The sequence below is a fragment of the Anguilla rostrata genome, chromosome 9, assembly GCF_018555375.3.
Source record: "Anguilla rostrata isolate EN2019 chromosome 9, ASM1855537v3, whole genome shotgun sequence".
NCBI classification, from domain to species: Eukaryota; Metazoa; Chordata; class Actinopteri; order Anguilliformes; family Anguillidae; genus Anguilla; species Anguilla rostrata.
In genome coordinates, this window is record NC_057941.1 from 9,386,331 (window position 1) to 9,414,184 (window position 27,854).

A 27,854-nucleotide genomic window follows, 5' to 3' on the forward strand; every position below is an offset into this window, starting at 1 on the left:
TGCTGGGGGAGTCTGAAGTGTGAGAATGTTTCAAGCTCAGAAACATCAATATGCAGATAAACATCTGCTACAGATGGATGGCATGCCAACGTGGTCAAATAGAACCAGTTCTACCCCAGTTACACATGCACCAACCCTCATCAAGTGTAGGCCACTCCACTAACACAGTTCTCAGATCTGCAAAACATTTGAAATTCTGCCATATTTAAGATGCTGCAGTGAAGTGGGCCAAAATGATTCAATGTGTCTAGCAAATACATTAGACAAAGGATAGTACGCAACAGCTGGTCTTAATAGTCTTCCCATGAGTTGGGTAAAATACACACATTTGAGGATGGGTTATTTATACTTACCTGCATAGTCCGGCGGACTAAACAAACACTGAAATATCAATTGCAACATACAGCAAAGCAGGTTTTATTCTTTTTAATCTGCTTATTGTGAGTAATGGTAGTATTACTGTACATATATCTGATGTTACAAATGGTTTTCTACATGTTGATAATTATGACACAACATTAAATCCATATAGTAGATTCCAGTTGCATAGCAATTAACTTAAAAAGCTAATTAATTAATGAATTAATGTAAAACTCTATTCTAAACTTAAACGCAATTAGATAGATTCCATTTTTTAATGCATAGAAAATTTTTATTAAAATAGATTTTACTACACATTGATTTACAAAACAGCTTGTAAATGTAATTCATGTTTTACATAAAGGTGCACGATATGCGCACTTCACATTGCTCATCACATCATCTTTGAAAGTTTCAAGCGAAGACTTGAAAAACTGCCCATTATAGAGGCGTTTCACACAACATGTTTTACTTTCATAGTTATCCTAGTATTTACATTATTCAGTCATATAAAATAGCCGGCCTTCAACACCGGTCAGTCAGTATTTATTTTTATTTTAAAAAAATCTTTCTTCTCCAGCCATTGATTGCAGTCTCGCGACATTTCCTGATCTGATTTATTTATTTATTTATTTTCTAGTTGTAAATTAAGGAACAATAACCCGTTCTTCCTTTTCTTGTCGGTCTCAACACTATTTAAATGCACACAATATTGATACACCATAGAAAGTAGGCTAGCTGCTATTGTATTAGCTATAGAGGAACACGTCTCTGGATATCAGACAGCTATCTATTCTATCTTGCGCTGGTGAGGTTTCCAATCAGGTAGTATATTGTAGTTGAATATGCTAGCTCAATAGCAAGCATAAGATAGTGGCATCACCCATCCTTGCACTGTAACTAATGTAGCTGACAGTTGGCTAATTCGCTTGCTCGCGAACCAGCATCACTGAATTTTTCCTTACTATGGAACGCTAGTGAGGTTAGGCTTAATTGCTGTGTCTTGTTTTCCATTCAATAGTAGGCTACTTGGATTATTTCACTAGCCACATTGACCAAATGGACTCGGACACAAGTGACTCAGAAGAATTCTATGATACGACTGAAGATGTCAGTTTGATTCTTTCCACAAATGCGTAAGTATAAAAATGACTTTTACCAGCTTACTGGAAATTTGGACATATGGAGACTATTGTATAGTCACTTTTAACACCGTTAAAGCTAGCAGCTGTTACAAAAGCGCTGAACGATACAGATCTTGTAAAGGCTAAAAATCATGTTTAGCCTACTAAGAATCGCCAGCCGTTTTCCATACCTATTAGAAGATGGATCTATGAATCTGTAATATAAATTGAGTGCAACCATATAGGCTGCCGACTTATGCTGTTTTAAAAAAAAATATTATTTATTTATTTTATAACGGGACTTCGTAACAACAAGCTGTATAGCCATGATGTCTCATTGAGTGTAATTCTGTATTTCCATTTGTTTCTGTGACGTAACATTATGTGGTAAGAGCTCACAAACGAACACAAATGATATCTAATGCGAAGATAGGGTCGCACAAAAGCTGATGTGACGGCAGGTCTCATCTCTCGATTTATTGTTTGATGAGCGTAGCTTACGTGGTAATTGTAAGCTTTATTTTGTTCTCGTTCTATGCATTGCCGATAGTGTTCTACACGTGCAGAAGCGCTAATGAGATACGTTTTATATAACTCTTTGGATGAACACATGATCCTATACAATAATATCTGACGACGAACTTGTAGGCCTACACTTGACATGGCTGTTGAATTTAACGTTAGAGAATGAAATATGTGACAGCCTTCAGTCCATAATGAGGAAAATTCTGCAGTCAGCAGATTTTCCCTTAGGTTGTCTCAAGTTATGATGTAGCCTTCGGGTCAAAGTACAGAGTTGCAAAAAAAAAAAAAAAAGTGCTTGGCTGTTTCAAGCCTTTTGCTTATCTTAATTGATGGAGTCTCGTTGACAAATACCTGTATAGCCCAAACAACGATTTTCTCCAGATACTCTGAAATGTTGTCTGGCCTACTCAACAAAATTAGAAAATTGTATCAAAAGTAAAATTTGAAGTTTGATGAAATTAGATGTTACAATACATAAAAACAACTAGTTCCATTTCTCTTCTTTCTTTAGGTCACCTGCAAAGAGTGTCCTTCTCTCAACAAAGGTATGACTCACAATCATACTACTTATAATTTCATAATATGCAAATGTCTGTTGCAGTTGACAGGATATCTGTTTATTATGGTATACAATGCCAAGCCCAACTAGGAATTAAAATTGCAATAGTTGTCAAATTAATCAGTGTAAAGTTGTCTTTGGTGTGAAACAAAAAGAACAAAGAAAGGCCTCTATGTACAGACTCACACCGGTTAAGCTGATGACAATTAAGAGTCTTGATTACATTAGTCTGAATTAGACAGTTTCAAAAGTTTCACCAAAGTGCTTTTCTTTTAAATGCAAAGTAAAATGTCTTTTAAGGATAGTCTATATAGGACGCATTCTTTTTAAGGATAGTCTATATAGCCTTCTAAAAATCAGAAAGGGGGTGGGGTAAACGAAAAAAATAGATGAAACTAAAGAAATAATTCATTGTTCAAGCTGATGACAGATTGTCTTACATTCACAAATAATAAAAGAAAAATATAAAGAAAAAACATCAAAAATATGTATTTTAAACATAGTATCATTCATTTGGATACATTGCAAAGCAAAACAAACATATAATAAAAAACAGAAAAGAGTTAAGGAATAGTTCTTTCATTTGGTGTTAGACAGTTCAGTTCATATATCCATCTGGCTTCTCGTTTCAAAAGCTCTTATATTTCTCCCTCTGCAATTTGCCTTAAATGTATCTTAATGCCTTTGTTCTGTAATATTGCGTGTCGGAAATATGTCTCTTCTCTTGATGCTATATGTCGCTTTGATGTTCTGTTGACTGTACTTTCAGTTTTTTTGAAGTCTTACCAACATAAAGTTACATGGACACTTCATCCATCACTGGTTTTTTTTCCACACTTTTTGTAGATGAGTGGAAGATGAGATTGAGGAGTCTGTAAAACTTTGTAAACATTTAGAAACCCATAATCTTGCAAAAGAAGCAAGTTTGTTTAAGTCTTGAGTGCAGTCATTTATGACTTTGAATAGTTGTCCAATGTCAAGAAATAAATATGTGTAATGAATTCCCACATGAGATTGAGTGTATTTATCTTCTTTTTGGTAATATTCATCTTTGTACTACGACCGCTGCCCAGTCCTTTTATCTTGAAACGATGTGCATGATTGGACTGAGGAAACACTGCAGACTCTTGTATTGTTTTCTAAGAGCTGCATTTAGTGTCCCTGGATGGAAGAGCAAATAAGTGAGTGATTTGAGGGGTTGGATGTAAAGTGACATTAAGACTAGAACTGTCAAAGCTGGAAAACATAGTTGCTCACACAGGGATTCCAGTTTTCCTTTCATGCGCGCACACAGCGATCAGCTCACAGAATGAAAAAACTCCAGCAATTATTACATCACTTGATGATGTTCGTCTTGGAGAGATGGGAGTGGATGGGTGAGATGGGGTAGCAGATCTTCAGTGGTGGTTGAATTAAACACATCTGATGGTACTACCAAACCAGATCCAAAATGTACTCTAGTGATCCTGTCTAGGGCTCCTTTCACTGTTGCCACACCCTGTTATCATCCATCAACAGGAGGAATAACCAGCCGCTGAATATTAAAATGAGTGCATGGTGGTAGAACAAAGAATTTGTACTGGTGGAGCTGAACATTCCCTTTAAGACATACATAGAGACACCTTGATGTTTGGCAACTGGTATTTGATTGTATGTAGAAATTCTTGTGACGACTTTGTCAAACAGATTGCTTAAAGGAAATGCCTAAAATATCCATATCTGTCATTTTATCCCAGAAAAGGAAAGTCTTCTTACAATGATGACTGACTCAAATGCATTTCTTATGTTTAAGTGCTGTATAATTTGTGCTATAGTCTGTGGAAGGAACTGAAACATTACATTTAATTTGTTGGCCGGGTATTATTATTTTGATTTCATGTTGTCATGTTTATGGATGACGGTGTGCCTCTCATTGTTTGGCTGCAGTCATTTTGTGTCTGTGCTCGTTGTTGACTGCAGGGGAGTGAGGAGAGCCCTACAGTGGTGGCCTCTTTGTTTGTCCCACAGGAGCCCTGCAATGAAGACTCCCTCCAGGTGCATCCGTCCTCTCCTTCTCTTTTCAGATAGTGGCAGTGCACACCGCTTTATTCCCATGTTTACTGCTTTTCGAACAACTTAGTCCTGTTCTGCAACCGCTCCAAATCTGTTTATTCCAATAAAGTAATACAGGCAACAGAAACAATCATATCCATGCCTTCCATTTGAAATTCAACAATAAATCTATTCCAGGTTATATATTGTAACAGACATAATCTTACTCTGAAAAAATAAATAAATCAAGTGCCCTGCACAATAATAGCATTGATTGGGGTGCCTGGCCCAAGAAAACAGAATGTCAATAATTGTAAATAAAGTGAAAGAAAGTGGCGAATTGGCAGCACTGGGGAAGGTCTAGTTTCATCTTTGAAAATAAAATACAAAAAGAAGCACTAAAAAACAGCTAAAAAGGTCATGTTTTGGTTTGTTGGCCTTCTTCAGAGCGCGATTGTGGTAGCTGCACACCAGGCTTTTATCAGCCAATAATGAATTGAATCACAGAGTTCTGAATTGTACCATTTCAAAAGTGTACAAAATTATAATCTTCCTATTTTCAAAAACAAAATGATATGTTCTGGCCTTCACTAACAGTGTTGTCTGAAATTCAGTATTAATCGGACTGCTGAAAGTCTGGTAATTCCTGAGTTTGAGTGTTTCCTCTGGCAGTGACCAGGGCTTTGTGCTGATGCACCTCCACATCCCTCAACTTGTCTTTGTTATTTTAAGCAAAGACTAAGCTGTACTCTCTGTGAGTGGGGGATTGGATCACTTCCCATGAGGGTTGCAGCCAGGCATTAGGACGTCTGGGTCGCTGAGATCCACGTGAATCGTGTCAGCGTGTTCTTGTGTTCACGTGTATGTACTTTACTCGATATGCAAGAAAATGCATCAGTTTCATGCCTATTGACACTTTGCCAACATTAGCTTAATGGAAATATGATTTGGACCATATATGTTCAGTGAATAGTACTTAATTTTCAAAGTCATGAATAATACACTCTGTGGGTGTGCCAAATATCATGTAAGTTGTATGTGACCATTAGCCCTGTGTCAGATACTCTTTTAAATACAAAAGACAGTGGTAAACTCCCTGCTGATTACTGGCTATTATAAAAGAAACATATATTTTCTCCAATATTCAAAACAAAATGATTTAATATGATTGGAAATTTTACTGGCATCAAGTATTTCAAAAGCTTATATGACCCCAATTTGATTGTGGTACAGTAGTAAAGGAATGCTGACCAGCTTACTTCATTCGTGATTATATTTCCATTTCACCAGATCATTGACAGCATAATTGAGGAGAGCCAGAGGGGTGGCACTGCAGAGGAGGTGTCACTCACAGAGGATGTTTGGAAAATTAAGAATGAGGTGTCTGGGGTGCCTTTGGCCCCAGGGGTCATGGCTGTGGGGCAGCACATCACTGTTGATAACCTACACGAGCCTGCTGAGGTATGCATTGCCACTGAGCAGGAGGACACTCCCAAAACTGGGGGTCTAGGGAAACACTACCCCTCAACTACAAGAGCCCCAGATATTACCAGCAGCCTCATCCACAATTGGCAAAGCCCACCATCTCCCCAGGTGTCTGCAGAGGAGGGGCGGGAGCAGGAAGCAACTGACATTTTGGAAGAAGTCTCTCACACTGTGTTCTCCGGCCCTGCTAAGCCCCCAAGGCAGTTCTCCACTGAGCCAGACATTGTAGCCAGCACTAAGAAGTCCCCGCCTATGAGGCCACCCCTTCCTAGTGGCACTCCTCCACCTCGACCTCCTCCCCCGTTTCGTCCTCCACCGCCATCCCGTACAGGGACCCAAGAGGTGCTGCGGCCATCAAAACTAGAAGGTAAAAGGTTGTTTTTTGTATCCTCTTCAGATCTATTGCTTTTACAAAAGTACATTAATATCAGCTTAAACAGAATACAGCAAAAAAGAACAGAAAACCTAATATAGTTATAGGGTGGTCTACAGAAGTGTGCCCCTTATCAGACGCCAAAAGGAAAACAGTCTGTTTACTGTGCTGACAGGGAGTCAGGGGGTGTGATAACGAGACAGTGCTCAGTTGCAAAACATCTGGCTGGATAAGTATTTGGTAAACCTTAAGTTCTCCATAGTGCAGAGTAATCATGTTTGTTTGTGTCTTTAGTTGTGGGGATCCTGATACCTAAGGGTCAGTGCCCAGCCAGATACAAAGGTTAACCTGGTGTGGGATGCCCACAGAGACTGCGTAAGCAGGATCGTCAATGTACTGTTTTGTTATTATGATTGTGTGTTTATTTGATGACTTTGGGTTTTCTTTTAATCTTTGGATTTATAAGAGAAAATGTGCAATGGTTCAAGGAGACTCGTCAACACATTCTCCTACGCATCATATGCTTACAGCCATTAAACTTGACACACACTTTTGCACCATTGTATATTGCCAATTTGAACATACTGTACAATACATTGCATTAACTTTAACCTGGCATCCCTCTTTACCTCTTTACCACTGCACACCTAGTATGTTAAGGTCCTAACATACACATAGAACTCAGGATATCTGTACTCTGTAGAAACTTGCCTATACATCAGTGTCAAAGCCTGAAACACAATTGTAGGTATGCAGACCACACAAGCCAGAGGCATGCCCATGTCTACCAAGATAGATAGCAATCCATATAGAGCCACACTACTGGTGGAAAGTAGTCTCCTCCATCTGTGCGTAACTATTAGCACAGACGAAAGGTTAAAACATTATTTTGGAGTCAGATAATTGAGATAACATCAAATGAATCCCATTCCAGAAGCACTGGTTAAGACTACACGTGTCCTTCACCAGTCAGATACTTCCACTGTTTGGTTAAGTTCATGGAAATTTTTGACCTTTAAGGATGTACTGATTCAGGGATGGAAATAACACTCCTAATAATAGTCCAGGTTTTTCTGTTTAAGTAAAATTTAAACTTTTTTGCAATTCTCTAATATAATCAAAGTGCAAACGAAGCTGAGAAAAGGTCCATTTTATTAAAGAAGAAAAAGAAATAAAAGAATAACAGTTCTCAAAACTTATTGCAAAGGACGTTGTTATACTACTGTACAAACAAGGAGGAGGAATGTGGAGAATTGTCAGTTCATCGGTCACAGTGTATTGATAAAATAAGAAAGTTATCCATCATTTCATGAGACAGAGTTTTGCTCATAGGAGTTGAGGGGGGGAAAGGTTCCCTGCTGCCAAGCAACCAGAGCTGGTAACCAGGCAACTTGGGCTTCTGGCCTAACTAGGCCAAGCCAAGGATTTCGCGAAGGTTATATGTTTTGTTTAAACAAAATATTCCTCCCCCTCTACTCTCTCTCCCAGGAGAATAAACTTTCATTGTGCATTCAGTTTGTCCTCATTTATACAAATTAGAAGTGAATCAGACTAAAGTTCAAATAACAATTTAACTATTATAAAGATTCAAGTGATTCAACTGGCAGATAAGAAATCACACACAGACAAGAGTACAGAATAATTCTCTTCTTACAGTATACTGGGTACATTCTGCTTTATGGATAATTCTGAAGATATTAAATGATTAGAAATAGATATTATTACAGTACACATGCATATGTAATGCATAAAGTAACTGAATCGAAAAACTAAACGCACATGATATGACTGATACATCCCATCATAAGAGCCCCAATTACCCACTTCACTATGTAAGTAGGTTTATATACTGAATGTCAAATGCCTGTTTTGTGGTATGCTAACCTGCTTATGGCAAGACCTGGATGGTCCAAAGTATTATGCATTACAAGTGTTATTTCCATCTCTTCCATCTCTGAGCTTACCTAATGATTTAAGAATGCATCATAAACAATATCTGGATGCTTAAGATATAAAGGCAAAGCTTTGCTAACCCCTGTAATCACCCTGTTTGTGCCTAGTGTCCTTCAAGCCAGTGGAGCCTTGTGGTTTGATGTCTCCCAGCACTACAGTGGAATGTATCACCAAGGAGCTGCAGCACTCTTTGGACTTGGCCAGTGCAACTAGCGGGGACAAATTGGTAATCACCCAAGTAAGTGAGCCATTCCATTGCTATCCTTCAATTTTTTTGTTACCCAATATCCATCAAGTCTGACATGGTTTTTAGAGGTCAGTGTCACTGAAGGAAAGGATTGGGGTTGAATTCTGGTTGTGTCTCCTGTGGTTTAAGCAGCAGACTACATTTTGTACTAGCTCAGGCAAATCAAAATGACTGGCATATCTTTGCTACCTCATGGAAAAATCAAGATTGTCAGTGAGGGCATATATACAGTAATTACAGTACTGGCAGTTTTAAATAAAATTGTTTTAGAATTAATATTCACAAAAGTGGTTAGCTGCATGTACATAACTGTGTATGTATGTATGTATTTTTTGTTTCTCATATTTATATTTTTAATAAGTAAGCTTGTCATCTTATTGACCATGTCTATGCAAGAAAAACTTGGTTAAACTTGTATGAGTGGGTGTGGTTTTCAGGAGCATGACAGACAAAGCTCCGCCTCCCCCACTGCTGAGACAGCTGGAGCCCAGCGACCGCGATCCAACTCCGGTCGTGAGTTGACAGATGAGGTAAGGTTGCGCCACTATGTTCAAGTTAATGCTTCCATGGTTATGAGATTACTCATCTTCGGATCTTGGATCGGTTTTGGGTCTTGCCTGTTTTTCCTCACCACAGAAACTTAGTGTGATAAGAGCAATTGGCTGGCTGACTGTGGGGTTTTGTCTTTTCATTTGTCTGAAACAGGAGATACTGTCAAGTGTTATTATTAAGAACTTGGACACTGGGGAGGAGATCCCGTTGAGCCTGGCGGAGGAGAAGCTGCCCAATGGAATCAACCCGCTCACACTCCATATCATGAGGAGGACCAAAGAGTACATCACGTAAAGAGGAAAACACCCCGTCTGCTTGGCTGTATAATGCGTCATGCACTCTAACCGTCTACTGACACTGGCACTGCGCATAATTGGAGAATTGGAACAGCAAAGTTTTAGTACTTATCTGTGATGCATTTTGCTTTGCAAAAATAGCTAAAGATGCGATCCTAGCCAAAGTTAGTGGACTACATAGTCTTTGTTGCTGACAATCCTGAAATAGAAAAGGAAAGACGTGAGCCTTATTTAAAACCCCAGGTTTCAGTCATTTTCTGTGTGCTTCAATTACAGAAGAGACTAGGAATGTTACATGTTATAATCTCTCTGTTCATTCCTGATATGCATTTGCGTGCATTTAATGTAAATAAATGATTGTGCTGTAAGCATTTCTCTTTGGGACAGAAATCTTCCCAAGGTCTGAGAAGTCTGTTTCTTTCACAGGGATGATATTGAGCAGTCAGATGATGAAGACAAGTCCCAGTCTCAGTTGTCTGAGACAGATGGAGGAAAGCTCAAACAAAGAACGTAAGACTTACGGACGGGACTTCGCATACTCAAGCACAGCTTCTTTCCTAGCTGTTCCTTCTTTTTTAGCTGTCTGTGTTAACTGTGTGATCTTGTGCTCCCAGAACAAAATTTAAGAAGTTCTTGGGTAAATCTGTTAAGAGGGCCAAACACTTTGCAGAAGAGTATGGTGAGAAGGCTGTAAACAAAGTGAAGAGTGTCCGCGATGAAGGTACTATCTCAGTTTCACAAATTTGTAAAGAAAGATTTGAGATTGAAAATGAAAGTTGCATAGCGGACTAGGCTCTAAATAAAAAGAAATTGATGGATGCTGAGTAGTAAAACATTAATTGGAAAAATGTAAAAAAGGGAAAATTACAGTTTGCAATTGGAAAAAGGGAATATATTGTAATATGTTGTTTTTTTAAATGAAAAATTGACATTATTTGCTGGCTATTTGGAAAGATTGACGAGAAGTAATTTTTTGTGACATTTTGGATTACATCCCTCTATTTCTCTTCAACTGCTTTGTAGTGACTCTGCTTGGGATATTGAAAACATGATAACTTGGTAAAGTTTTAGCCTATGGTCTATGGACTTTGCCTTAGGTTTAGTATTGGCACTGATAAAGCACTGCATGTGTGAGGACACCCATATTGTTTCTGGACCTTGGTTTGTCCCAGTGTTCCATATGGACCAGGATGACCCCTCTTCTAGTGATGATGAGGGGATGCCCTACACCAGACCACTCAGATTCAAAGCTGCTCACGGCTTCAAGGGCCCTTTCGATTTTGACCAGATAAAAGCTGTCCAAGACCTGAGTGGGGAGCACACGGTGAGAATTTGTGACGTGACCTGCAGGTTCTGCTTATGTAGCTCCTTTCAGCTGCCAAGATACTGCTGTCATCCAAGTCAGCCTCCAGCTCTAGGTAGTTCATTGAAAAATTGACCAGTAGTTTACTTTGCTATTATCATTTAATGTGTAATAAATCTGATCTGATTTAATGTAAAAACACATTTCAAACATCTCCCTAATAAAATTGATTAAGAAATTATATTTACAAATGCCTTTCAATTACAGACTTCCTTATCATACTTTTTAAATAGGGGAGATGAGAACAATGCTAGTTCATTATTATTGATCCATTTTAGAAAAATGTTCTGGTCCATGTTATAAGATTCATTGCTGACAGGTTTGTGCCAAAGCCTCGGAATCACCTGCCTGCCTACTGTGTCCTCAAATATGTACCGTCTACTAAGTATACAGTGTACTGTTTAGTGCGTACGCTTAGTACGCAATCAGCAGTATGTGAAAAATATGCCCCATATTATTTTCCAACCGCATTGTGGAAGTGTAGTGTCGTAAGACGCTCTGCCATTGGTAGCTCACATCATTGTTGTTATAACAGCAAAGTTGTGCCTCGTTTTGAAGCTGCATACTTATGAAGTCAAGCATACTTATGGGACCAAATGGTGACCTACTTACGAAAAGTGTGTTCCCGAATATACTCAGCGAAACCCCGGAAACAAGTATATCATCCTTGGATTTTAAGTACACTACATTTAGAGGAAATTTCGTCTACTTAACAACTTTCCCATACAGTGTACTCTACGAGCCTACTCAATAGTAGGCAAGTGCGCTGATTCGGGCAAAGTCCTGGCTTATCACTGTGTATGTTGGTTTTAAGTCCAACCTCAATTGAAATCCCAGAAGTGGTTGATTTTATTTAACTAGGTGCTATTCATATTTAAAGGGATTATATATTCTCTTAAATCACATTATGTCGGAAATACCTGTCATAAAAGGTCATTATGAAATGTTTTAATTATTAAAATGAAAGACTGAATTTAAAGGTGAATGAATAGTCTCCTAATTAGGTTGCTGAATACATGTTTACGTTCTTACATTATCTTTTCCTTAAGCAGGTTGGGCTTATTATCATTTGCTTTGTCTTTGAAATCATCATTATTTTAGTGGCCATGTGTCAACACTTTAACCCATTTGGAACATATTGATTCACTTCAGTCTTTAATTTGATCAGTTACATTTTTTTTTACCTCTCTTTATGTAATAATTTGCAACAGAGCACAATGTGAATTTGGGACTTTTATTCTTCACTGCACACATAGCCATTTCTGATATAATGTGGTTCAGGGGAGTAAATAATCTCTTTAAATATGAAAGACTTGTTAACATTCTGGGATTGCAATTGTGGTTGTAACAAAAACCAGCATACAGAGTGGTACCCCAAGACCAAGTTTGAAAACAGCTGATATAAGGTATTTCCTTTTGTGTTGGACCCTGCCATGCTGTATTTTTTCAGGGTGCCGTGTGGACAATGAAGTTCTCTCACTGTGGAAGACTGCTGGCCACCGCAGGACAAGACACCATTGTGCGGATCTGGGTCTTGAAGAATGCCTTTGACTTCTTCTACAACATGCGGATGAAGTACAACACAGACGGTAGCCCATCCAGTTCATAAAATCTTGCACTTGATTTTGTGGCCACATCAGACACATCAGATGTGCAGCTGACAAAATTACACTACTGTAATTGCTGTAATGCTGAAATTTGTTAGGCAATAATTAATATAGGTTTTTATAACAATGAATTATAATTCATTACTTCTTATTATTTATCAGTTAATAATTGCAACATGTACTGGAGTTATATTTGTTTGACAATGTGGGGGATATTGTATGATGTGAACAGAAGAGAAATAATGTCCAGATGATATTAGACTATTATATTAAGTCCACAATTACACCCTGTCTTTTGAGTGGAAGTTTCTGAATAATTTACTTTAATGGAATGTGAATAATTCATGAACACTTAAATAAGTTAGCAGCGCATTAGCAGGTGCTTAGTCCACCCATGTGAAAATGTATAGTGTGTGACTTGCAGGACGCATGCAGGGTGTCGTTCATTGGCATTTTCCCTTCTTCCTTAGGGAGGGTTTCCCCATCCCCTTCTCAGGAAAGCTTGTGTTCTTCAAAATCAGATGCAGATGGTGGGGTGAGAAGCAAAATGAATCAGGAGAACTGTGATCTTTGTGCTTATGAAACTATATACGAAACATATACAAACATGTCATTTTTGTACAATTAAAGATGCACTGCTTCTTTGGGACAGATAGACAATACAAAGATTGTGTCACTAAAAGGGCCTGATATACTAAGACCTTTAGCATATGCAAAACTTTTCAGCACAAGCAACAATAATAACACAACGAAGGATTAGTGCAAAATAAATACCATGACCAATCATGGGTCATGATTTTGTGTGTGTTAAAAGGTTTCGCAAGTGCTGAAGGTCTTAGTAAATCAGGCTCCAAGACAGTGGAATTTAAGATTTTAAACCTATCCATGTGTGTCAGTGAGAGGGTTATTTCATTGTCTCCAGATTAACACCGCCCCAGAGGACCCCGACACCGAAGACAGTAACGCCCCCTTCCGACAGGTTCCCTTCTGCAAGTACAAAGGGCACACAGCTGACCTGCTGGACCTGTCCTGGTCTAAGGTGAGAAGTCACAGACCCTAAACTCAGAGCACAATGAATCGTCTTTCCCCTGTGTCTACACTGATTTAATTCCATTGAGTTAACTGCTGATGGCTGCAATATTGCTACTCTCCTCTCTCCTCAGAACTACTTCCTTCTGTCATCATCAATGGACAAGACGGTCAGGCTATGGCACGTATCAAGAAGAGAGTGTCTGTGCTGCTTCCAGCACATTGACTTTGTCACGGCCATTGCTTTCCACCCCAGAGTAAGTGCGTCCCTGCTAAAGATGGCATTAATGACTTCCACACCTTTGTATCAGCAAGTGCAGTATGACAGTATAGTGCATGGTAACTCCCTCCCTTGTGCACCTGCTCCCCCTCTTCGTCAGGATGACCGGTATTTCCTCAGTGGCTCTCTGGATGGGAAGCTGCGGCTCTGGAACATTCCTGACAAGAAGGTGGCGCTGTGGAATGAGGTGGACGGGCAGACGCGTCTCATCACCGCCGCCAACTTCTGCCAGAATGGGAAGTACGCTGTCATTGGCACTTATGACGGGCGCTGCGTCTTCTACGACACAGAGGTGCTGTACCCTTTCCTGCGGAGAACATTTCATATTTCCATCCATTTTCCCAACTGCATGCAGGTGCAGTAAAAATGTAAAAAAAAAAAAAAGTATGTGGTGGTTTCATGGATCTGTTTTGCTTTTTCAGCACCTTAAATACCACACCCAAATCCACGTGCGATCTACCAGAGGCAGGAACCGAATTGGCCGCAAGATCACCGCGATAGAGCCACTACCTAGAGAGAACAAGGTTATAGCAGCGCCTCTCACCCTTTCACTGCACTGTCTGGGAAGAAGGTTTGGAACGGAGGTCTACTCCCACGGCCATCTGCGTAGAGAACAGGCCACAAAACTTCTCCTTTAAAGAAATCTCAGATACCATAAAGTACACAAATTTCAGATGGATAGTACCAAACATCCCTACGCTAAAGGGTCTGTTCAAAGAGAAATGCACACCTACACGTGACAGTCAACCATTCTGCCCACATACATGTACTTCGAACAAGTTTCCTCTTGAGTGAATTATTTAATAGTGCATCATAGGGGCTCCAAAGTGGTTAATCCAGCTGATTGCTTAGTGAAATTATGTGTCCCACAGCCTGGAATGAACGACTGTGTCAGTGTCAATGCAGGCTATGCATAATTAGTCATGGAATAGTTCCAAAAGGGAGGGGTGCATTGAGCAGTGTATTTCCTGTCTTTTCATTTTGGTTGGAATATTGCATAGTTCAGTAAAAAATTTGTAACAGTTAGCAACACTGAGTTATGTTTGCTGTTACATTTCATTAACTGTAAAACTGCTCAATTTAATTGATCAATGTTAAATTGTTCATAGAATTGCATAGAATGTATATTAGCTTATTAGCAATCTAAATTATTGTTACTGCAAGCCAATTGAGATACTGAAAGCTAGTGTAGTTTATCCAAATTTAAATGTTAATTTGCTTTGCATTATTCATATTAAGTAAGAACTGGAATGGCTATAGCATAGCTATGCAGAATTTTTATTGATCATTTGTAAAGGGCAAACATTTCAATCCAATAGTACATTAAAACATGTTTACATGTTAACGTAACTTTCGGTAGGATTTATGGACAGTTGACGTTATGTCTCCTAAATTTCTTTGTAGATTTTGGTGACCTCCAATGATTCAAGGATTCGTTTATACGACTTAAGAGATCTCTCTTTGTCTATGAAGTACAAAGGTTATGTCAACAGCAGCAGTCAAATCAAGGCGAGTTTCAGGTAAGGTTCCTTCTCTAAACTTTCAGCTAGTTGGTAGTTGCCATTTGTCCAGGTTAAACATTTGCTAAAGTAATCTCCTCATTTTACAGTCATGATTACTCATTCATCGTGAGTGGCTCAGAGGACAGATTTGTTTACATCTGGAGCACCTACCATGACTTGAGCAAATTCACCTCTGTTCGGCGAGACCGCAATGATTTCTGGGAAGGAATCAAAGGTAAGTAGAGCCATTTATTAGTTCCACTTCATGGAATTCTACAGTAAACCATTAGCTAGGAACAAGCTATTAGGGTAGTTGAAAATTTACTAGGTTGTCATGTTTAAGGTACGTTAAAGAGAAGTACAAAAACTATTTTCACATAATAGGAGAGACCATTAGTGTCAGTATGTTCAACTATCACAGAAGTGTAATGATGTATTCACCTATGTTAACTCCTACTCCTTGCATTCAGAACACACCATTTACATGGTTTAACAGTTTTTTTATGCTTGCTCCTGTTGGAATGCAAGTCTAGAAATGAAGCTTGAGCAAATTCACCTCTGACCAACAAGACTGAAACTTCTGGGAAGGAATTAGCAGTGATAAAGTAGTTAATCCTTTAACTGAGAACTCAGCAGTAAAGTTACCCTGGACTTTTGCAGGAATCCTTCCCTTAAAGGATCATCCCACTGGAACACATTACCTCCAGCTTTGACTTGGCTGCTCCCGCCCTCCATAATCCATTCAATGGGGAGTTCCCAGGATTTACACACAATCTATCATTCATGAGTCCAAATAGTCACAACTACTAATCTTTCACCCGAGAGAGAACTACATAATCAGCAACTGATAGGTCAGGAGACAAATGCCTATAATGTGACACAGCCCTAAATGGACCTCAGAACTGTGACAGCAGTCGGAACGTTTTCTGACTGACAGGGGAATTGCATGTCTATTTCTTCCCGGTTGCCTAGCCCACAATGCTGTTGTCACGTCAGCCATCTTTGCACCCAACCCCAGTGCAATTGTTCCATCTGAAGCAGGCCTGGAAACACTGGATGCAGAGTGCAAGAGCACAGACTCTGGAGGCTCCGATACCATCCCATCAGGTATAGTAAGGACATGCAAGTGGAATCACAGATTCTTCGCTGTGCAGTCATGTCTTCCAAATAAATAAAACGGTTAACAGTGGAGAATAAATGCTGACTTTAAAATTGTATCTTTTTTTTCTTATTTATGCTCCCTAAGGTGCACTGAAGACAGATCATACAGAGGTACTGATCTCAGCAGACTTCACTGGTGCCATCAAAGTGTTCATCAACATGAAAAAGTACTGAGATCAACCAACCCTCAACTGCAAACAAAGTCCTCTCCATCCTGCATTCCACACCAGAGTACATTTCGGTGACTTGCTACTCAAGTCTACTTGCTACTCAACAGCTGCTGAAGTGTACCCTCAAATTAGGAAGAGGGTACTGTCCTCCCGCTTCCACAGAACAGGAGCTCTTAAGCTAGAGTATGACGGAAAGGTGAGGAAGAAATCAGCTGATGAAACTGGGACACTGTTTTTCTGTTCTGCTAGCATTTAGTGTCCTTAGGGGACCAAAAAGAGATATACTGTAGTGCTCAAGCAAATGACTAAACTGAGGAAATGCAAATATGTGATTAGGACCTGGAGTTTTTCTGAATTAAATGGTATTATTTCCATTGGCATGAGAAAAAACTGCTCTAAGCACTGTCAGGTCAGTGGAGAAGAGTTTACAAAGATTTGACCAACAGGGTCAGATTCTCCAAACACATTATCAGAGAATGTTCTCTCGGACACACTGTAATTTAATTTATGGCACTTTATGTTGTGAATGAATAGAAAACTAAATAGATTAATTATTTTGTTTGTTCATCCTATAAAAATCAAGTTTTGCTATTCACGGCTTTGCTATTGAAGGTCGCTCTGCCCAGTGACCCTTATTTTATGGTCAAGAAATATAATTTACAGGAGAGGAGTGCTTCTCCACCTTCATGCACAAACTATTCACAAAGTATTTGTATTCTGTTAATGCAGAAAGAAAAAATCCAACTTCACCATGTCGTTGTCAGGTTAGCAGATATGTTAGCATTCATTCTTGACGCTCAAAAGTTATGACCTTACAGGCACGCAAGAAGGCACCGCCAAGAACTGTTTATTATGTTTCCGTAACACTCTTGCAATAGATTTCAACATGGATGTACAAAACAAAAATAAAATAAAAACAACAGAATTGTACAAATAATATTTGAACTTCCATTTTTCCAAACATATACCAAACCTTTCGCTCAAGCAGTCCTAGCACATATTCTGTGTGGTGCATTGAGATGGCGGGGGGCTAGGGGAATGGAAAAAACAAAACCGATGTCAGCCCGGAGAGTCACCCCACTGTGGTACATGAGAGGGTGAGGCTCAGGCACCATAAGCATCGGCAGAGTCTGTGTGTGTTTGTACTGTATGTTTGATGCTTAAGAAGGGGGGGGGGTGTGCAGGTATTGCAGGGTGTCAGTGTTTGCCCTTTTTAATTTTTTTGTGAGAACGATGAGGTGACTCCGAGCTTGACCTCTTTGACTTTCTGCCAGGCGATGGTGATCGCAACTGCTTGGACTTCATCGGAGACTTTGATTTTGTTCTTTCCAAACAACCACCGAAGGATAAAGACAAGATGAAGAAAGAAGAACATTTCAGACCAATGGTGCAGCAGCAATCACAATAAAATGAACAAATGCGATACTAAACTGAATATCTGTCAAATAGAATTGGGAGATTTTAAGATGAGGGAGGCAGAGATGATGGCTTTGTAGCACAGTGGTGGCTGTTATAAAAAGTAAAACCACTGTGCAGCACCTGAAGAGTGTAGAGAAGTACATGACTTACCTGGAAGGGGAGGAGGAGTTGCCTCCTCCGTATCGTTCTGTACGCTCCCGAACCTTCTCCTCGTCGGCCCTTTTTCTGTCCCAATCCTGACTTGATTCCTTATTACTCCTCTTCTTGTCCTTTATTTTACTCTTGTCTTCTGCTTTGTCCCTCTTCTCATCTTTCTTCACTCTCTCTTTTGACTTTTGTGTGAACTTTTCCTTCCTGTCCTGATCATCTTTATCAAACTCCTGAAAGATAAGGATGAATACATACAATGTAAATGCAGAACGCAATCTTGGGTGCTGGCACTTAGCAACTATTCAACTTTCTTTCAGCCATAACACACTAAACTCTCGCAACTGAAATCATGTCAAAAATTAATTTAACTTTCTGACTAACTGTACAGGAGTGAAAATTTCAGTAACCAGTGACTTGCCACCTCCACCTACCTTCTGTAACAACTTGTTCCGATAGTGTTCTACTTGCTGCTGAACACCCATTCCTGACTTCCTGGGTCTTTTCCCTGACTCAAGGTCATCCTGAAATTTCATCACTTTGACCTATTAAAAAGGGGGAAAAAATGGTATGGAACGAGACCGGGTTGCTGGATACCACTGAGGGGTCTGGGAAATCAGAGTGGGTACTGAGTCAACGAAAATTAGGTGGGCTTGCCTCAAGTTCACGCAGCTTGCTCCTCTTATCCTCAGACAGCTCAAAATTAGTCACGGATCTTTTGAAATCGGCCACATCGTACTTAGATGGGCTAGACGAGTCCTCTCCACTGCTGTCCTCTGTATTCCCACCATCCCCCTTAGGGTCCACACTGCAGGTGAAATCAACACAGCCGCTTAACGTCTTACCCGCAGCGCTTTCCTTCAGGTATTAATTAACTTCAGCAGGCACTGATGATAAATGAGTCAGCTGATTGGAAATTCACTGCAGGAGCAGCAAGAAGCATTGCATCTTTCAAAGAGCGACAGCGTAATGTAAAGTGATTTATGACAAAGCAATTGTGTCCCAGATACCTTTGGATTCCTTACAATGCACAGAAGATTTATTGGTGTTAGCCAGGTAAATTAAATTCCTAAATATAATCAAATACATACAAAGATGTGATAAACACTCTGGAAACCACTAGCCTGCATTTTAGCAGATGATTTTGAGGGGAAAAAGGGAAAAAGACTCGTACCCGACATTCACCTCCTCCCCTGAATCTTGCTCTTTTATCAGATCCCATTTTGATTCAGCATTCACTGATGAATGAAAGCACATAAAGGAAGGTAGACAAGGCTTTTTTTGCTTCCCAGAAATTAGCGTATAGTGCTTCACCACTGAAAAAGTCAGCAACTAACTTTATTAGTACAATTTTCATGAAGTAATGATTTACACTATTATATTTGATATGCACAAACTGCGTAGGTGTTCCAATGTAAACACTTGCACCCAGAAAGACGTAACTGTATGTTTTATGTCTGAAATGACAGGGATTTGTTATACCTTGGGGCAGAACTTCAGAATCATCAACCCTTTCCCATTTGGAAAGAGCCACTCGAGGGCGAGGAATGCTTTTATTTTTATCAGCGTTTTCCTCCACTAAGGAAAATTGAAAGAAAGAGGAAAAATGACTCTTAGTTGCTGTGCTACCAAGTGTGCTTCCAAAACATTTTTAAAGAAATCCGGTCAAAATTAGAATTTTAGAAAATTTGAATTAATTGTTTTATTCCAATGTTACAAATGCAACCTACTTGGCATTCCATCAATGTCGTCCAGTGGGTTGCCCAGGGGGACCCCGTCAATGTCGTCGACAGGCATCCCATCCAAGGTGGTAGGGTCCCAGGACAGGCTGGCCATGGGTGAACCATCCAAGTCCTCCAGTGGAGTACCGTCAAGGTCAGGAGTGGTGACCTCCAACAGACAATAACACAGCTTAACTACAGCGCTCTGTCTCCTTATTAAACCTCCTCATACAGCATGCGGTCACATGATCCTCTGCTCCCCCCTTATTCAATACCAGCATTCAGACTCAAATTATGCACAAATTAAGCCAAATACAATCCTTGCCACTGGAATGTACTCTACACTGACTGTGTGTTTGTGGGTTATACTGGTCATCCAAATATACTGTATATAGTTCTTATTTGGACAGTAAAACAGCATGTATAAATGTGATATCCATGGCTGTGAGGCGAGGAGAAGCGGAGCTCACTTCTGGCCTCTCGATCACCTCCTGCCCAGCCTTGACGAGGCCCAGGAAGATATTCTGCAGCTGAATCAGGTAGGATTCAGGGTAGACGGCCCAGTCCTCCCATGCCCTGAAGCAACACATGACCTTTTGCTTTAAAAACAAGAGAGAAGGAACCAGTCACAATCTCATCTGTACAAATACATAAAGTTGCGTATATTAATACCACATTGTCTCCTCAGACATAAATAACTGCTTAGGCTTACCTTAAACTGTTCAGCTTGAAGCCTAGCCTGAATGTTCCGATAAGCCTCACTGATGTCTCCAAATATCTGGGGCAGTTTCGATTCAAAGCTAAACAGAAGAAACATTTCTGTGAAAAGAAATATTTATACACAGCAAGACTACAAAAATATTTTATATTTGAAAAAAAAAAAAAGAATCAGCATGTAAATGGTCTGTCATACTATTTTCGATAGTAGGACGCGTTGGCAACTTTGGCACAAGAATTGTATAAAATGTCCGACACCAGATACAATCTTGCAATCTGTTGGGACAAAATGACAAGAGAACCAGTGTTGAAGGCAAACCCCCCCCAAAAAAAGTGCATATCATCGACTAGGCAAGTTTCCTCAAGCCCTAAAGACGGAGATGTGCAGACCTTCTTCTGCGGGGGAGTCTGCAAAAGAGACAGGGACTCCGCGATGCACCCCACGACCTCCTCTGCTGCCTCTGCCCTCTCCAGGCAAAACGCCATGGCATCACCGACCTCCTCCCTGCGTGGGGCGAGGGCTCTGAGAATGTCCTCAAGCTTCTCCCTGTGCCTGAAGGACAGAAAACACAGGGACCTGTATTAATATTACAGTGAAAAAACCTGATATGCATGGCAATATGCAAGGGGAGAAAATGTCATACTGGATTTCTCCAAAAGAAATATCTACCGCTGAAGCACCTGTAGTAATCAAAAAAGTACCGCCAATTCCATAGGTGATTATAAATGGCAGTCCTGGAGAACGAGCTGTAGAATCGCCTCATCATTTACTTTAAAAGCACTCAAAAGAAGCTGGATCTTACTCTGCCTTAAGCTGGCCTTTCTTCAGTTCCTCTTCCTGGGAGGGAGAGGCAGGGTCTTCACTGGTGTCCTCATCTCCATGCAAGTATGGCTTCAGCAGGGGGGGGCGCCAAAGGGAGCCCCCGCGGAAGATCCGGAAGTCTGCCGTGCTCCACTCATTGGGGGGCTCGCCCTGAGAGACGAGGGGGGGGGGTGGCAATGTGCTGAGGTTACTCCCTTACTACAAAGGCCACCGAAAAACTTTGGACATGGGATGTGTGAATGTTTCCGTGACACATTCGTACAGACAGGTGTACCGACAGCTTACCTGGAGAATGGAGTACAATTTCCAGCGATAGTATACATGCTCCTGACTTTTGTTGTTGAATAAGAACCTGCAAATTGCACAGCAAACTCATGAGCAAACACTTCTGGAAATGAGTAAATGAAAAAGGCAAGACCGCATCATCATTGCAACAGAATCATCGCCGTTCCCACTCCTCACCTGAAGTCACGATTGTTCTTCTCTTTATTCATAATAATGGCTTCAAACATGGGTCCCTCACGCACCACAAACTCTATCATTCTGTGGATGAGGCCTAAAAGGTTTCTGCGGAAGAGAGAAAAAGGCGAATAAGACAAATTGGGTCGATGCCTTTCCCCAGTCATCCAGTCAAGTGACCATGACAATGATCTCACTTCACACTGACCCTACTCCTCTCCCTTCCGTGGGCACGCACAGGAGGATCCAAACACAAAAACGTCACAATGCTTCTGTAACACTGCAGCAATGCTGTCATGTTGCAACGTCACGCCAGTGTAAGAGATTGTATTGAGTTAGCTGGCACACTGTCTGGGCCTGAGCTGGGAGTGGAGGCGGGGACAGCCTGTCCTGTTACTTTTGCAAAGCAAAGACCACGAGTGGCAGGAATTTGTCATGCAGTGTTTAACATTCAGCCAAGTCACAAACAGAGCAAACTCCCTTTCAAAATCACATTTTCAGCTACAGAAATGAACTGCCAGGATTAGCATTACTTACTACTATTGGCTACTACCAGCTGGTCTAAACTGCACCTGAATACCACAAGAGTACCATGTCTCATCACTAAACCGGCTGTGATAGAGTACATGTCAGGCGTATCACCAGCTCTGACATGGTCTGGAGAGCTTCAATTCTGCAACTACCCGCCATACTGAACACCCGCATTTATTCTACCAATTTCTGATTTTATGCCAGGAATTGTAATTTTGAGTTAACGGCACAACCTGCTAGGCAAAAATCATACGAGAGTCATTCCACAATTTCAATATGTATTGATCCGGTCAAACTGCAGCAAAGGACACCCCCAATAGACAAAAACAACCCCCCTGATCCTCCAGAGCAGCAGTCCCCAATTCTCTGAGCAAGGACATTTGACAAACTTATTTTTTTAAGTGAAATGCTTGCTGTGTCAGTGTACTGAAACACACAAGATGCTCACAGAGCAAACAACAAAAGACCAGACTTTGTCCGCAACAGCAGGACGGGGGCGGGGGGGGGGGAAGGGAAAATCGCAAGGGGTAAAACTCTTGACGTGCCTCGCGGCGAGGGATGCCGTCGAGTTCAGTCAGCAGCGAACTGACCTGCAGGCATTGCTCGTAGGACTGGGGCACTTCCTGCATCACACAGATAAAATCTGAATACAGGGGCCTCCGTCCTCTAGAATTATGTGCCGCGAGAACGGCTGGTCGGTCGTAGTAGCAGTAGTAGTAAGAATGGATAGAGAGTGTACCTTTCTGTTGGGATAACCACTTTGACTACGGCTTCGGACAGAGTCTGTTCGTGAAGTCAAATCAAATAGTGAAAATATAAAGAAAGTGAGTATTTACAGATGAAACACCGCAGGATATATAGCATTAAGAATAATGATCAGAGAATACTAATAGTGATATATATTCCCTATACAATGAGTAAAATAATTGCAGGGAGCAGAAATCTGTTCTGCTGTTTTCATAAAATTTAAAAAACCAAACCACCCACCCCACCCCTCACCAAAAATTACCATTACACCATGTATACACTCGCTAAAACCATTCTCCAACTATTTTAAAATGACATACTTACACGATACTACAACAGCATGCACAAAGGGTTGATAATTTCTTCATAGAAAAACTGAAACTTAAACTTTGCTTCAAATAAATTTCCACAAGATACGGTCCTTCCTGTAGCTATTCATGGAAGCGCCGATCCAAGTTTCAGTTACAGGCCTCACCGATTTCCTGTCATTATTTCCATTGAAATTTTATCACCCCTTCCTGAATCTACTTCAGCTCACATACAGCAGTGCTAACCTCCAGAGTTGAACCCAAGATGAAACATCAGGCTTGTTTTCATTAAATAAAACATGCATACACCTCCGCTGCTTTAGAACGGGAAACTTTACCTTTTCAAATTCCTCCTTGGACCTGCCCCAGGGCTTAGTGAAGTCATTTCTGAACCGCTCTCGAGGCTGAGCGTTGAAGGGCAGGCCAGATGGGGGCGGGGGCGTGGACATTTTTAGCGCCCCTATGGGAGTGTACAGCGGTTGGGGAGGGATACGAACCGCTTTTCCCCATCCCAGCTTCATTTCGAAACCCATGACCGTTTTACCTGCAGTGGCGGCAACAATGATAGTTTGTTTTTAAATGGTAGCATTGGCTAATAAATGACAGCATTGTCAGAAAAACTGAAATCAAGGTTTCCAATTTTGCAGCTGGATTTACTATGCCGATTTTAGATATCTAGTGTTTAGGGGTATGGCCTTTGAGAGAGACAATATAATTGGATCGGGCAAACTTATTAATGGTTAATAGAATATTACATCTCTCTCTCCCCTCCATAAACATCAAAGGGAATGTCCTTAGCCAATTAAAAGCCATACAGAGGCCCTCAACACCTCTCCTGGAGAGTTTACCTGTGAAGAGACACAAGAGAACGGGAAAGCCATTTATGTTGGTGTCATGGTGCCAGCGTGGCCTCGGAATACCATAAGGACCATGGGTTTCTTTTTCATTATAAGTTTGAATGTTAATCTGTGACATTGCAGAAAAATTGGAGAGCAAGCTAGCTGTTCCTGATAAACCCAAGTGTGGTCATCTGAATTTACCATCAAGAGCTGCCAAAGCTCTTTCCGCATCTTTACGAGTCATGAAGGCCACAAAGCCGCGGTTTGTGACCCTGGTGCGCTCCTCGTCTGTCCGAGGCCACATAATCTTCACGCTGGCCAGTGGTCCGTACTTTCCAAACTCTTTGCAAAGCATTTCCTCATTCATCTGGGGGTGGGGATGCATAAACACAAATAAAGACAGCTATTTCCTGAAAAACAATCCTTTCCACACTGCTCATCAAGAGCAAAAAAGCTTCAATTCTTGAAAATTCCCCTCAAATTGTCCCTTTACCTTTGGGTTAATACATCCAATATACAGATTAGTTGTAGTTGGCACACCAGGGTCGTCATCAAATACTGCACAGAAATTGAAAGGTAAATCTCTGTAAGTTTGCTTTTCATAAAAGCTTCAAGGAACACAATAAAAAGAACACAAACAAAAGCAAAATGAATACTGATGATAGTCAGATAACATATAAAGTAATTAGCTTGATGGAACTCATAATATCGTCAGAAGATAACAAGGAATTGTGAATACAACCCTTCAAGATATTTGAAACAATGCCATTATGTACATGTACACTATCAGAGAGATTAAAAATTTTAACCATACTTGATCGTCGAGTCAACGGAATGTCCAAGTCTCCATAGCATCCTGGTTCATTTTTCTTCCTTTTATACCTCTCTTCTCTCTCTTCCTGAATCCTAAAAATATTGCAAATAGATCATCTTAACTCAAGAGGACTGAATGTACATCCAAGTGTGAATTCTGAAAAAATGTATGCCTTATAAGAAACGAAAGCCATACTGCTTTAGCTCTTCTTTGAAGAGTTCAAGATTACTCTTCTTTTTGTCTTCTGTCTTCTTTTTAATTAGCTGCCAATTCAATTAACAATTGTGTTAACTTAATTCACTTATTTGCTGTCAATGAAAATAATTGCTTGCGTTCATTCAATCTACATAACAGGTAGAAATGTAAGAAATGGATCAAACGTACACAAACAGTACTTCTATCTGTCTACCCCATACAGCTGTTAACCTCTAAAGGAGTTGTTTATTAATACAATTTTGCTGTAATTTAACTGATGCTGGAGGGAAAAATTATACTTCACCACAATAAGATCATTATAATCATTATAGAATATCAGACATAGAAAAAGCTATACATTTGAATATACCAGGAACATAACAAACATTAAAAAGTATTTATTGTGAAAGGAAATTAGTACAGTTCTGACTAATATCACTTAACATTTCCAATCAGAAACTTAAGTTCTCAAAAGAATCAGTTACAATTTTTTGTGCTGGGTCACTTACAGGTTTCTTGAATTCTGAGGACTGTGTTGTAGAAACATGTTGAGCCAACGGTGTAAATTTGGTGGCTGGTCTGTAAAGCTTGCTTTTCTTCACCTCTTCTGCTTCTTCAACCATTATGCAAGAAAGAAACAAACATGAAAACAGTCTGGGATTATTTTTACAGCAAGGCAAAATACTCAGAAATAATGACAATACACATGTATAACAATATACCCTTTTAAACCTATCGGCAAAATTGTTTGTCCTTGAACTCCACAGGTCACATTTTGAGAAACTGCTGATTTGGGGAGACTTGGGGAGAGGAATACATCACCAAGACTACCATAAAACAATTAAGCAATGAACTCTGCATCAGTTACCCATCTATCACAAAATCACTCTAGCTGACTGAAGTTCCAGACACCTGGAGATTTCTGGCTTTCATTGAGACTTGGGTCTTGATTACTTGATCAGTGCCACGGACTGGATCAGAACTTAGGCTAAATTATGTTGTTTTATGCGCATATCAGATCCGTACTGAGAGGCATCACTGCCCTAAGCACTGTGGATCTCCTGGAGGAAGCACAACCACATCCCGAGGGCCATCTCACCTTTTGTTGCATTCACAATGCCACCACGGACAAAGGTCTTCACCCCACTTTTCTCATTGCTGTCAAAAGATGCTAAAAACTCTTCAAAAACCTCTGCTGCTTTTTCTTCTTCCTGAAAAAGTCCCCAAATTACAAAGTACCCAAAATAAGGATGTATTTGTTCACATAACATACTATACAGTAATTGTCATGTAATATGCATTTGAGTGCGTTCGTTTTTGCTAATCTCTCTTTACACTGAACTGTGACAAGATGAACAAAGATGGTTAAAACAGTTTCAGAAATACCTTTTTCTTCAGTTCTTCCTGTTCTTTTTTGGTTAATGTCCGTTTAACTCCAACATTTTTGCCTTTTTTATCTGCCATACTACCATTGAGCTGTGGGCTTCTAAGGGGAAAAAGGACTATTTTTAATAAACTACAAACATGACACTGTAAGCAAATGTGCGAGTGAGTTTACCCTTACCATATTCTGCACATACATGTGGTAGGACTGTAACTTGCCAAAGTATGCATTTAGTATGAAAAGGCAAGAAGCCAACTACAGTCGTAGACTGCATCCTAATGCAACCAGTTAGCGTTGTCAGCTAATTATGACAACGATAATGAGATGCAATGAAAGCTCGTTTGTCAAGTTAGGCACAATAGATAGGCAGCTAGCTTACTAATATAAGTCACGTTAGGTAAGGCTTCCATGCAAGTAGATTAACATCTATTCTACATTGCCAATACAAACATCTAGATAGACATTTTTAATTTTACAGATAATACTTATTGAGCTAGCTAACAAATGATACTTCATCACCTCGGACCAAATGATCAGATCTTCACCTTACCAATACTGTCACCATACAAAAAATGAGTACAGTTACATGTATGGCTGGCTAGTTAACTAGCTGTGTTATCAAAAGTTATGTTTCGAAACTTAGCGAAAGACGTTACAAAGGAAACGACTTGGGTAAGGATGGATTTCACATGAAAACTATAGCTAACAGTAGCTAATAGCTAGCTCGATAGGTGGCTAGTACTATCAAGCTAGTAAGCAGTGCCACGCATTACCTGCAGAAATTGCTGCTAGCAAGCTAGCCAGTTAGCTATGTTGGATATGCCGATGTTTTTGCGATTGCAAACAAGCTAGATTTTAGATGCCTTTTTATTCGGCTGTAGTTTGAGAATTAGCACCGTATTTAAGATGACAGTTTAATTACAATTCTGCATTCGATTAATAATTATGGCACTGCAATGGCCATACTGAAGGGGCGCAAGAACTTACATTTTTGCTCCTGCTTAACGTTGATCAACGCACCGTTTTCATTAGTTATGTTTATTAGCCCGCCATGTTGAACTGTGTGGGAAAAGGCTGCGCAGAGCCCACTAATAATGGAGACAACGTGGTCTGCATCGCTTCCTATTTTGGTT

At 40.2% G+C, this 27,854-nt stretch overlaps 2 protein-coding genes across 6 annotated transcripts; one reads left to right on the forward strand and one right to left on the reverse strand.

Moving 5' to 3' along the window:
* On the forward strand, nt 1-17,554 carry LOC135262863 (WD repeat-containing protein 44-like). 4 transcript variants are annotated; one of them, XM_064350199.1, is made up of 21 exons: nt 1-146; nt 1,382-1,496; nt 2,521-2,554; nt 4,528-4,602; nt 5,890-6,451; nt 8,518-8,648; nt 9,095-9,187; nt 9,363-9,499; nt 9,932-10,015; nt 10,120-10,226; nt 10,678-10,829; nt 12,319-12,457; nt 12,946-13,010; nt 13,398-13,514; nt 13,639-13,761; nt 13,885-14,076; nt 14,207-14,308; nt 15,189-15,304; nt 15,394-15,521; nt 16,259-16,393; nt 16,533-17,554. In XM_064350199.1, exons 1-21 carry the CDS (start codon nt 26-28, stop codon nt 16,619-16,621), a joined length of 2,817 nt encoding a protein of 938 aa, XP_064206269.1. In that variant the 5' UTR covers nt 1-25; the 3' UTR covers nt 16,622-17,554. The 4 variants fall into 4 exon arrangements, with proteins under 4 accessions (XP_064206269.1, XP_064206271.1, XP_064206270.1 ...); XM_064350201.1 differs by lacking the exon at nt 1-146 and adding an exon at nt 987-1,185; XM_064350200.1 differs by lacking the exon at nt 1-146 and adding an exon at nt 987-1,168.
* On the reverse strand, nt 17,449-27,838 carry LOC135262864 (U2 snRNP-associated SURP motif-containing protein-like). Of its 2 annotated transcripts, none has more exons than XM_064350205.1 (24): nt 27,709-27,838; nt 26,724-26,823; nt 26,437-26,548; nt 25,847-25,944; nt 25,338-25,405; nt 25,143-25,234; nt 24,822-24,886; nt 24,530-24,695; nt 23,828-24,033; nt 23,174-23,217; nt 21,907-22,011; nt 21,730-21,796; nt 21,425-21,594; nt 21,012-21,174; nt 20,818-20,897; nt 20,617-20,704; nt 20,375-20,503; nt 19,914-20,073; nt 19,666-19,761; nt 19,358-19,421; nt 18,841-18,991; nt 18,618-18,728; nt 18,187-18,416; nt 17,449-17,941 (listed from the first exon to the last, which is right to left on the reverse strand). In XM_064350205.1, the coding sequence occupies exons 2-24, from the start codon at nt 26,799-26,801 to the stop codon at nt 17,815-17,817; spliced, it is 2,670 nt and encodes an 889-aa protein (XP_064206275.1). In that variant the 5' UTR covers nt 26,802-26,823; nt 27,709-27,838; the 3' UTR covers nt 17,449-17,814. The 2 variants fall into 2 exon arrangements, with proteins under 2 accessions (XP_064206275.1, XP_064206274.1); XM_064350204.1 differs by having other exon boundaries at nt 25,847-25,950.
* Nucleotides 27,839-27,854: the final 16 nt, after the last annotated feature.